Source organism: Elgaria multicarinata, chromosome 14 (genome assembly GCF_023053635.1).
Source record: "Elgaria multicarinata webbii isolate HBS135686 ecotype San Diego chromosome 14, rElgMul1.1.pri, whole genome shotgun sequence".
Classification (NCBI taxonomy): domain Eukaryota; kingdom Metazoa; phylum Chordata; class Lepidosauria; order Squamata; family Anguidae; genus Elgaria; species Elgaria multicarinata.
The window spans coordinates 8699103-8711339 of NC_086184.1; the positions used below are offsets into that span (position 1 = coordinate 8699103).

A 12237-nucleotide genomic window follows, 5' to 3' on the forward strand; every position below is an offset into this window, starting at 1 on the left:
CAACAACAGACACCAAAAGGCACAATATAAAACAGAGTATTACAGTAGTTCAGTCACAATAATATATATTAATTACAGTTCTGTTAATTAATCGGGATATAAATTATAGCAGCCCACATCCTAAACCAGGTCATTGTCCTCTATTGCAGTTCTAGGCTGAGCTGCTTTAACTGCAAACCTAGCTATGCTTTAATAGAATGGATTTAGATGAATTTGTAAGTAAGTAAATAATAATAAAAAACAACAATTCAATTACAGTGGCTGTTTAATTATTAAATTCAGAAATCACACCCTCCACCTCCCAGGTACTGGGGGCAATATATGCTAAAAATATAATTAAGCCTTCTTATAAAACCAAAAAATTCAAGGAAGATATAGCAGATTTTTTTTTTAAGTACTATTTGGGAACAGCAGTAGAATTGCAACCAAACTTATGGTAATGGTACAAATCATAATAGTTTACACTGGATTTCCCTTATTATGATTCCAAGTAGAGTATAAGGTTAAGGATCAATTAGGATCAATAGCGTTGTGTATCTTATTATTCCAAAACAGTGGGAAGATGCCCAATTTCTTAGTAAATTGATTATCTGCCTGCCTTTCTTCCCTCTCTTTACTCTGATAACGTTCGTTAATTTAATTATATAGGCCATGTCCCAAACTTTTAATAGTGACTGTCAAAGAGTTAAGTTTGCTTTTCACCATCTATATTTCTCTTGACCTGCTTTTAATTGCTGCCACCATCAAAAACAATAGCACACAGTCCATCAAAGCACATGGGGAGGGAAAGCGTGTGCTACTCTGTAGACTTTGCGTAGGCTGCTGTAACTTTAATTAATCTGATCGTTTAGATTTCCTGTATTTGCAAAAAGTCACCTTTCTATGGAGATCAGATTTTAAACACCCACCCACCTCCAAAACTGTATTTTTTTCCTCCATTCAGGAAAAACAGTAAATATTCTCACATTTATGGATGTTGACTTTGTAATCCATTTTATCCCCTCAAAGCATTCCCCCACCCCTTTTTGGGGAAGGAGGAGAAAAACTAATAAAAGATATATATATATATATATATATATATATATATTAATCGCTTAATAAAATGGCTTTTGGAGATGTGGAGACGAAAGCTTGAGGACATTTATTAAGAAGACTACCTACCGTGTTGGGCTTTACTATACTTCATAATTAAAATCACACCTGAGCAGAGCCATCTGTGAATGCGTATTTAATTTCTTCTAAAGCATGATTTTTTTTTTTTTGCTACATACACGAACGGTGGTACGTTTCTGCACCACTCGCATTTGAAATTAAAAACAAACCAACATTCCTTAAAAAAGAAATCACACTCAAAAATAAAACTGTTTCTACCACTCCACTCCGTAAATAATGGGTTATATTGCAATTAATGTTCTTTCCTCAGTTGCACAGAGATATGATATCTAAGGCTACTTTGGACATAGTCTTGTCCTTAGCAGGTGGGAGGAAAAATGTGCATCTTTGTCATAAGTGAAGACCTCCTATGTGTGTGTTTGTTTTGCTTCTACCCACATATCTGGGAAGCTGTGACTGGTAATGGTTTCTCGCCATACAGGAAAACAGATATATACAAGATTTTCATAAGCAATACTGTTACCTTGGAGTATTCCTTATTTCTATACCAAAATGAATACAGTAGCCAAAGAAATAAGACCGGGTGTACCCAATGCTTGTAGCATTTTTGATGCCAAGCAAGGGTAGACCTGATCCATGTGTAGAGGGGAGACCAATGGAAAATTGTGTTTTTTAAAAAAAGAGTAGCTAAGATTAATCACGGGAATTGATTAATCAGGATTAATTTTGAAGGCATTTGATGAAAAGAAAGAATGGCTTTGATTCAGATAAAGTTAGTTGTAACAATGTCATTGAAATCAATAGAAATAAGTTACTCATTACTAATTTAAGTCCCCATGCTTCCAATTTATTGCTGTTTCTATTTTAAAATTATATAACCTATATTACTTGTAAAAACTACCTAAGGCAGCTAATGATATATCATTAAAACAACGCATCAATCAATTCAATGGGATTTAAACTGTAATCCTGGGAGTAAGTTCCATGGAACTGAGTGGGAGTAACTTCTGAGTAGACCAAAACATGCTTGGTCTACACAACTAATTCTATAATGATTGGGGCCAATATATCTAAGGGGCAACTCTTTGACATCTTCATCCTATTCCTTTTACTTCTTTTTCATCTGTAGTATGACCTTGTCCATGAAAAATCACCTTAGGCTGGATAGGGTCTCAAACCAGAACTCACAATAAATTAATGCTACTTACACAGCAGTATAACGATATGGATCGACAACTAATTTGAATAATGGAGATTTGTATCAGGGAGAAACTACTGGATAAACTTTTTCAGATGTATGTATTTTATTTAGAATTAGGGGATTTGTGTTTTTGGTTTTTTGCCTGTCTTAAGTGCCTTCTTTGCTATCAAGGGTGGGTGGAAAATGTCAAGACAGATCTCAATGTCACAATCTGCAAATCCATCAATAAGATCCTATAAAATAAAACCTAGATCGTACTGAAATCAATGGTAGTTCTCCGAGGGCCAGGGTTTCTCTCTATAAAGGCAATTTCCCAAATGTATTTTTGACCTGATACTGACCCTACCTTGAAAATGCAGTTTTCTTCCTGGATTGTTGATGCAACAGAATACAACAGGGCATTTGGAATGGTTCCCTCGTTCTTCTATTATTTCCTTCACTGCATTCTTCTTTCTTTCTGTCTGTCTTTCTTTCAAGTATGCATTTGTGCATACATTTCACTGAAAAGATTTCACAGTTCCCATGTGCCAACAGATGCCAATCAGGCAGGGTTTAACACTGACTTTTAAACCAGCACATTTTATCATTCCGTCTCCATCCCCAAATAGTGGGTGGCATTAGAGTAGAAAAACTAAATCAGGGTGCCTCCTTGGAGCAAGATCTCGATGGGGCATAAAATAGGCATCAAAGGTTATACACTACATTGACAGTTACAAAAATGATGTCAACATGTATAGTGATTTCATTAAGCAGATTTTCAAGATGGCAGATGAAAAGCCAGATAGTGATTTACTGAGAGGCTTAACTAGGGAAATGGGACCCGTGCAGCTTTCCAACGGCCCTCAGGTAGGTGACCATATGGAAAGGAGGACCGGGCTCCTGTATCTTTTAACAGTTGCATTGAAAAGGGAATTTCAGCAGGTGTCATTTGTATACATGGAGAACCTGGTGAAATTCCCTCTTCATCACCACAGTTAAAGCTGCAGGAGCTATACTAGAGTGTCCAGATTGAAAATTTATTTATTTATTACATTTTTATACCGCCCAATAGCCAAAGCTCTAAAGAGGGCAGGGCACCTGCAGCTTTAACTGCTGTGATGAAGAGGAAATTTCACCAGGTTCTCCATATATACCAATGACACCTGCTGAAATTCCCTTTTCAATACAACTGTTAAAGATACAGGAGCCCTATCCTCCTTTTCACATGGTCACCTTACCTCTGGCTGCAGCCTAACACAGTAAAGCACATTCAGCCCTTACTGTTGATGGTAAAGTATCATCATCATCATCATCATCATCATCATCTCAAAGTAGAGGAATGGGATAGGGCACTCAATGGGATTTGGGCACTCTAAATGGTGAAATGGGATAAGACATGCCAAAAAGAATAGCAATGTATTATTTCCAAGGGAGAAGATTATGTCTTCTAATTTAAACGAAGGACATTTATGTAAAATGATACCTTATCCTGGAACAATTTCAGGTTCGTTCACCAAGATGTGTAATGAACCCCTGTAAAACTTGAAATGTAATAGTCCTACGCCATATGTATGTGTATATAAATAACTGGTGTAGGAATAATAAATTTCAAGTTTCACAGACATTGATCACACATCTTGGTGAACCAACTTTAAATTGATCCAGGATAAGGCATCGTTTTACATAAATTCCCTCCATTTAAATTAGAAGACATTATCTTTTCCCTGTTGGAAATAATAAATTGCTATGCTTTCTGGAGCAGGATTTATGGGTGGATGGAGAAAATAATCTCCAGGATTACTTTACATCTTAACAAATCATGCAACCTTTTCTTTTCTTTTAACGTAGCAACATGTCTCCTTTTCCTTCCTTAAATACAGATAAACTTGTATTCACTGATTTAGACAAATGGAGACATGCTGAAGAAAATTCCTGTTCACGAGTGAGATAGGATTAATAAAGGTGGGGAGAGAAAGTGTATTCCATGTTGAAATTAAAATTACTTTGTTCTATTTAGCTGCTTTGGGAAGACATGTTTAGAACCAAAGAACAACATACAAACAAACAAAAAAACATAGGTTCCATCATTATTCTTTCATGCTTTAATTAATTTAATATTTTAAATGCATCTTTTTGATTCATATGTGTATTGCAATGTGTCAGATATTTAACCTCTACAGCTGACGTTATATCGATTGATCTTGAATTGTAATATGAAAGTTGAGGGATATGAAGGGGACCAAGCAGACAAAACATCTTTCACACCTGGAAAGAGACACAAGGTTTGCATTTCTCCCGAGATGTAACCGAGGGGGACGGACCTGCGGCTAATTCATAATGCAATATTCTACCGGTGCTAAATGTAATTAATGAGAAACTTTGACTGCAAACTGAATAGGCTCAACGTGCGTACGTGAAAATAAAAGTGAACAGATGTCCCCCTCTTCCAAACCTACTCCTCCCTACAATTAAAACCAACAATGACTTTACAGACCAGTGAGTTGCTCCAGTGTGTGAGTGCACATCTGTGTTTGTGTTTATGGGGCTGAACATTTGTGTCTTCAACCCCCCCCCCCTCCCAAGTCCATCCAATCTTGGCTTCTTTCCCTCCCCCATGCACAACCATGTCATCATACAGCACCAAGTTAATCTGTGTGTGTGTGTGTGTGTTGCTTTCTCTCTCTTACACTTTTCAGATGATGCCTCTAACCATCATGACAACGCTGAAGAGCAGGAGGAGGGGAGGGGGGTAGAAGGTCTCCGTACCTGCCTACCTAAAACAAGTTTCTGTAAAGTAATGAATAGAGACAGCTTGGGGACCATTCACCTGCACCAGCCTGCCTTTTACTGCTTGAAAAGCAAAGCCACAAGGGATCGGCAGAAGGTACTTGTCTGACAGGGCCAGGACAGGTTTCTTCCGCGGTGACAGCCCAGGCCTTGCCTCTTAAACCTGACCCGCCATAATTCCTTCACAATGCAACAGCGAGGCAGCTGACAGTAGCAGCTGCACCTCCTAAGCGAGATAGATGGAATTTTCATAACTAGTTCCCCAAGTCGCATTTTACCTTCAAGATAATTTATGAGCCGCTCCGGAGCCTTGAAGAGACAATATGCTGGCCATAAAATTAACTGTAACAGTCTTGTAGGTTATAATTAACACTGGGAGGGTAGCACCAACTGGGTGAAACACATGGCATAATTGATAGTGAAACTGGAAATTAAGGGGGAGCTAACGACAGCGTTGCCGCGCACGTCGCTTGAGCAAAAGCAGTGCGTTCCAGGGGTTAATTACACTCCCATTCCAACGTACACATTTCTGACGGCAAGTGAATGTGCGTCCTGGGGAGGAGGCATGAGCGTCTGCTGGGAAAAGACATATGTATCAAACATGGCAGCATCTCAACATCTGGTGCTAAGGATGCCACTGATGAATGGGGAAGCCTCGCCAAATCTTTCATTGTCTCCACAAAGGGTGTCCTTTCTGTGCTAAAGGGGAACAGTTCTTCTTAAAAGCTTCCCTCGCTGCTGGGTGGCTGTCTGTCGTAACGCCCACCCTGAACAGCTGCTCTGAACCTGGCTCTGACTCAGATGAGGAGGGTCCAGCCATATCAGTTGGACCAGGAGCACCAGGGGTAGAGGTGCTGAATACTGACCCAGACCCAACACCACACCTAGGTGGTCGGTCTCATTGATCCAGTCTCCTTTCCCTGCATGGAGACCTTTAGAGACAGTAACCTCTGAGCCTACACCCTCTGAAGAACCACCACCCCTTCCACCAGTGATGTAGTGGTAAATTTTGGAGTGCAGACGCTCATCATGTTAGTCCCAATAGACACACCTCCAAGGAGAGTCTAAATATTCAGGTATCTGTGTGGATCCATGTGAAGAAACCACTTGGAGCAGTTTTCACCTCTGCTAGGAGCAGATCCACCAGCTAATGGGAAAATGGGAGTTGTGGGCCAAAGCATCTGGTTGTCCACAAGTTTATTTATTTACAATATTTATATACATCTCCCCATCCAAAGATTTTGGAGCAGTGAACAAGTAGTTGATTAAAATAATAAAAATACCATATTAAAAATTTCATTTTTAAAAGAACGTTAAGTTCTGATCACACCATGGCTGGCCATTCGGGGAGTTTTCTGAAACATTTTCAGGAAGTGCTGGAAGCAATACAACGTTAGTGTCTGCCTGACCTCCAAAGGCATGCAATTCCACAGGAAGGGGGCCACCACAATGAAGGCTCTTCTCCTGGTGGACTCCAATTGGGCCATAGGTCCATGTTGCCCAGCCCACGGCTAAAGAGTTATTGTCTTATCATCTTAATTATCAAAGGGGGAAAGCAAAAGAAAACAATGGAGCTCAGAACCAATGTTATAAAATGCCATCGGAAAAACAATCTAACTAATTCTCTATTCACTAACCAAGGATCAAAGCTAAAGGTATTTATTTCTATCTTCCAAATTCCCCCCCCCCAATATTGTCCCTGGACAAGATATCGGAAAACAATTTGATAAATGATGGAACAGTGTCACCTACAGGCAAGATAAGCAGTTAATAAACCGCCTCCGTCCTCAGCCGCTTCCCTCCGTTGACAGCTGAATTTAGACTTTATCTATAACCTGGAAAATACATGGCAAAGGAAATGACTAAGATACACCGGGGACACCCCTAGTATAAAATAAAATTACTACTCTTCATGTGTGGTAAATGGTCTTCTTAAGATAAACACACTGTACAGCTAGCGATTAATCCATTATGGGGCGGACAAATTGCTAACCTTTCCTCTCCTGGGCATTTCTTCAAATCAACCTTGACCATGATGGTCAAAAATCATTCTGATTAAAGGACTAACACGGCAGCGAAAGACAAATTTGGGGGCGTCGGAAGTACACTTATCTCTCCTTAACATCAAGCAGAAAGCCTAACATAATTCACCAGCTTTGTGGAAATGTTATCCATGAGTCTACCAGTCCAGTAACTAAAAATATTTACAAGCCAAGCTTATGATAAGAAGAGGAGAAAAGTTTGGAAAAACAAAACACCCTGCTAGGGAATATTTGATTGCCATGAATATTTTTATTCACATTGTTAAAGGAGATCTTCACAGAATGATCATGTTTGCTTTCCCTCTCTCTTAAGACCAATTCGAATCTCCAGGAGCTCTTTGGATGAAGCTCCAAATTTGTACATGGACTTCTCACCCATCCTGAGATGTTAGGACAGCTTTCAAGAGAAATGAGCACGTCCCCATGTCATGACACTGCAAATAATGGGTTGTTCTTATGGACATATGTTTTTATGTAAACTGTTTAGAAAGCTTATGATATCAAGCAGTATAAAAGTAGTTCAAATAAATAGATAAGATGGGTCAGTCCACCACTCCTAGATACATTAGGCTAGTGGGAATGAATGCTAGTGTAACTGGGAGCTAGTGCTTTCTAGCACAACTCTAGAAACTAGCTCGAATCAATGATTCTGGTATGGGAATGTTTCCATGAGGTCTGGTGAGCTGTCCCATTCCAGAAGTTCTAATTTGGTCTAGTTTCCAAAGTTGTACTAACAATCGTTAGCTCCTTGTTTTGCTAGAGTTCGTTTCGGTGGACACATTGAAACTGGCTCAGAACTCCCATGTACTTTTTGATAGGAGCAACCATCTTTTGCGTGTCCCTCAGTTTCCAGAATATAGGTCGCAGAAGGTGCCATTTTGAACTGGCAGTGGTAAGTACTCATTTGAACCAAGAGAATGGGTTGAAAACACACACCATACATCTGTGTAAACTTGTGCAGGTTTACTCCGAAGCATTTCCCAATGTGTTCAATGGGCTTTACTCCCAGGTAAGAAGGCAAAGTGTAACTACAGCCATAGCATAATTCTACCTTTGAAGCGAAGCACTCGAAGTTTGGCCAAGGGTTGTGACATTTCAACTGCACTTTCTTGTATCTCTCAATTTACTAGTTGCCCTTGAAGTTGGTGGTCCTGAAAGTTGGTGGTTTGCAATAGGGGAACATTAATATTTTAAACATTCCTCTCGTCTGTTCTCTTTCCATGTTCACTGAATTAGATAATTCTTAGCATATTCAGTAAAACAATAAAAGAACAATGGAAGCATTAGAGCAATATTAAGACGATGCGTACAATCAGTACTTTAAAAGAAAGTGGCATTTCTTCCAAAGGTCCCCTCTCCAAAGGCATGGCTCTCCAGAAATTCCAGTGGGTTATAAAAACGCTCATCTTCCAATGTCACCTTCTGTCTCCACCTCCTTCCTCCCCTCCTGCAGTACTTGGCTGTTGCTATAAATAATTTTTCAGGGGTCATTGAGATCATTGCTTTAAAAGTATCGTCTTAACGGAAAGAAGAACTATTACTCCGTACCAGTGTATCTTGTCAACCTAGTCTGCACCAGAGATTTCTTGGTCACTGCTTCATTTTTCGAGAGCAAAGACTTCTTCTTCCTCTTCTTTCCTTTTATTAAACCTACGGGGAATGGTCTGTGTGAAATTCCAAGAACAGTGCTTTACTGTCAGCCAGAAAGTAGCCCCATTTTTAAAAATTGTTATTGCTATTTAAGTAGTCAAATGGGAAGCACCCTTAGAAAGGACAGAGTAGGGATCGTGCCCTGTGCTTCTGAGTCCACTTGGGATTATTTCTCTGGAACACCTAGTGACACAAATAAGAACCCAAACAAATATTACTTTAAATGTCTGCCTAGCTGCGGCATTTTTCCCCCATTTTTACTCTAGATTACACACATTGTCCTCTATCTGGATCAGGAACCCAGCAACAGGGTAAAAAAATGTGGTGTAAGGAGGAAGACATAGCTGCTAGAAGTACATTTAAGATAATGTCTGTTTGGTCTAAGTCAACATAAGCTATATTATTTTTACTAGGAGGAGGGCTTTCTCCACTGTGGCACCCCGGTTGTGGAATGAGCTCCCCAGAGAGGTCCGCCTGGCGCCTACACTGTACTCCTTGCGTCGCCAGCTGAAGACCTTTTTATTCACTCAGTATTTTAACACTTAATTTTAACTTAAATTTACATTTTACTGTTTTAACTCTGTATTTTAATCTTATATCAATTTTGCTGCGTGGTTTTTATCCTGGTTGTGCTTTTTATACTGTATTTTGTATTTGTGCTTTTAACCTCTTGGTTGTTTTATTATGGTTTTAATTTTTGTGAACCGCCCAGAGAGCTTCGGCTATTGGGCGGTATAAAAATGTAATAAATAAATAAATAAATAAATAATATAAATTTATATAAAATAGAGCATCTATATCCCTGGTTTCACACTGAGTGGTGATTGTTATGTAGAATATAGAAGACTATGTGTTACATTAACTACAAGCTGAGCCTGACAGTTTCTTTATTTGCTGGATCATATCAAGGGTCCTTCTAGTCCAGTACTCAGTTCACACAGTGGCCAACCAGCTGCCGACCAGGAACCCACAAGCAGGACACGGAGGCAACAGCACCCTTCTGCCCATGTTCCCCAGCAACTGGTCTACATAGGCTTACTGCCTCTAATACTGGAGGTAGCACAGAGCCATTAGGATTAGTAGCCATGGATAGCCTTCTCCTCCAGAAATGTATCCAACCCCCTTTTAACGCCATCCAATTTGGGGGCCATCAGTACATCTTGTGGTAGTGAATTCCATAGTTTAACTATGCACTGTGTGAAGAAGGACTTCCTTTTCTGTCCTCAACCAATGAAACTGATTGGTGGGAGATTCAGGACAAATAAAAGGAAGTCCTTCTTTGCACAGCTCATAGTTTAATTATGGAATTCACTACCACAAGATGTGGTGAAGGCCACCAATTTGGAAGGCTTGAAAAATGGGGTTAGATAAATTCCTGGAGGAGAAGGCGATCAAGCCCAGAATCCGCTGTGTGAAGCACTCTTCACTCTGACGAATTGTAGGGTCAGCTCTGCCACACACTAAGAATGGGTACATCTCAGTCTTTGGCCACAGCTAGACCTAAGGTTTATCCTGGGATCCTCCAGGGTTCGCCCCTGCCTGAGCACTGGATCCCCTGTGTGTCACCTAGATGAACAGGTTTGACCCCTGGATGATCCAGGGATAAACCTCATGTCTCGCTATGGCCTTTGTTTTCTGAAAACACCTTAAGAGGTTTTGTAGAGACAAGTTGGTGTTGAGTGATTCAAGCAGTTAAATGGCTACATGACCAAAGTCCCAAAAGCCAGAACCCAGGTTGTAGTTTTTTTTAAAAAAAAAAAAAACCAACAACACACAAAATACAATGTACAGATGTGGAGTGAAAGGAGGAGGTTTCATAAAGGCAAAACCATGTGCCCAGTGTTGTGTTGGTCCCAGGATCGGTTGTTCAGATGCTGGTCTACAGCTTCTTCAAGCGCTCCTATATACTTTATCCCACTTAAAAGCAGCATTTATTACAAACAGCAATAACAGGGCCAATGGTGGTGCCAGTTCTGCACTTCACCAAGATAATGGGATCATTTCTTGGGAAGGGAAAGGAAATTCCATCCCAGAGAACGTTTCATCCTAAACGATTATTTTCATACCGAGTTTCACTCTGCGCTGAGCATATGAGCCAGGTTTTTTTTTTTTTTTTTTATGGAGATATCAGGTTATGAGGCACAAAGGACGCCCTGCTAAGGGACAGAAGAAAGCACAGATTGATGTCATGGAAATCAGAATCCTCCACAAATGGATTAAAAATAAATCTAGGATATTTCCTCCTTCCCCCAGACAGTCATTCCTTATTCCCAATTGCAAACGCCAATTCAGTCATTGAAAATGGACAGGGACCGCGCAATAAACAACCCACACTGTTGACTCCTTCCTTCTCCTTCTGTCCCCGCTGCCTTTGGCTGACAGTATTGTCTTTAACAGGCACATTGACAGCTGATACTAATGCCACTTTGTGGTTCAGCTGTCAGATGATGGAGCTAACACTCTTGTCTCCACAGATTATAAATTTGTCAGCCCTGTGATGTACCCAGCTTCCGCCATCCAGCGTGGCCGGGAAGCCCGACGATTTGAGTTCCCTGCACTCGGAGGGGTCCCAGTGGCAAGGGAAGAAAAAAAAATGTCACCAAGCTACCGGGAAGCATGCCAGCTCTAAATTCCCTTCATGTACTACACTAACTGAAGCCGGTGTACGTAAGGAACAGACGGAATCGACATTACGAATTGCAAAACTTTCGGAGATTTGCTAGGAGGGGTGGTCGGGTAGGATTTTTGTGGGGAGGGGAGGCATGCTGATTTATGTCCGAGGAAAAAGAGCTGCTTCAACCCAATGCCAAATAAAGAGGATAATCCCATTGGTGCTGATTTTTAGTGCAGATGGTCATAGCATTATACTACTGTTACACTTGCATGGGGGTGGATGGGGCTGGAGTGGAGGGAGGACATCAGCAGCTAGTTACTAGAGAAGACGTTGGCCACAAGAGGCCCCAGAGACAAATCTGGACTCTTAAAGAACATCAGCTGTCCCCCGATCAAGAAAGGTGTCTGGATCCAGGGTCAGCTGGATCAATAAGATTTCCTGGTGGTCCTCTCTGAAGAGGTGGAGCTGTCTCACCACCCCCATCCTCAAGGTGGTCCTCTGCTCAATGCTAATGGCTGAGCAAGGCACTAGAGCAAATGGCCACAGAAAGTACAAGTGTGTGTGAACACATGTGCAGTGGGTGAAGGATGGACAGCGGCTATCTGAGATGGTAGAGGGAAAGGGAATCATAGAATCATGGAGTTGGAAGGGGTCATTTAAGCCATCAAGTCTAACCCCCTGCTCAGTCCAGGAATCCAGTTTAAAGCCTTTGCTTGAATATCTCTAGCGATGGAGAGCCCATCACCGCCCTAAGCAGTGGTTCCATTGTCTGACTGCGCTGATCATTAAGAAATTCTTTCTGATGGTCAACCAAAATCAGCCTTCCTGCAAGGTAAGCCCCATTACATATA

The 12237-nt window shown here is 40.8% G+C and overlaps 1 protein-coding gene across 2 annotated transcripts in view; it reads right to left on the minus strand.

Annotated features, from left to right (window-relative positions):
• The window catches only part of FTO (FTO alpha-ketoglutarate dependent dioxygenase), a 277406-nt gene that overhangs the window by 128200 nt on the left and 136969 nt on the right, over positions 1 to 12237 (minus strand). Inside the window, exon 9 of one of the 2 annotated variants that reach the window (XM_063141168.1) lies at positions 8705 to 8772. The exons of the other annotated variant lie outside the window; for it this stretch is intronic. Coding sequence (XP_062997238.1) covers positions 8721 to 8772 — 52 coding nt within the window. The 3' untranslated portion in view covers positions 8705 to 8720. Of the gene's footprint in view, positions 1 to 8704; positions 8773 to 12237 lie in introns of those variants that run through there. 2 annotated transcript variants of the gene reach the window in all.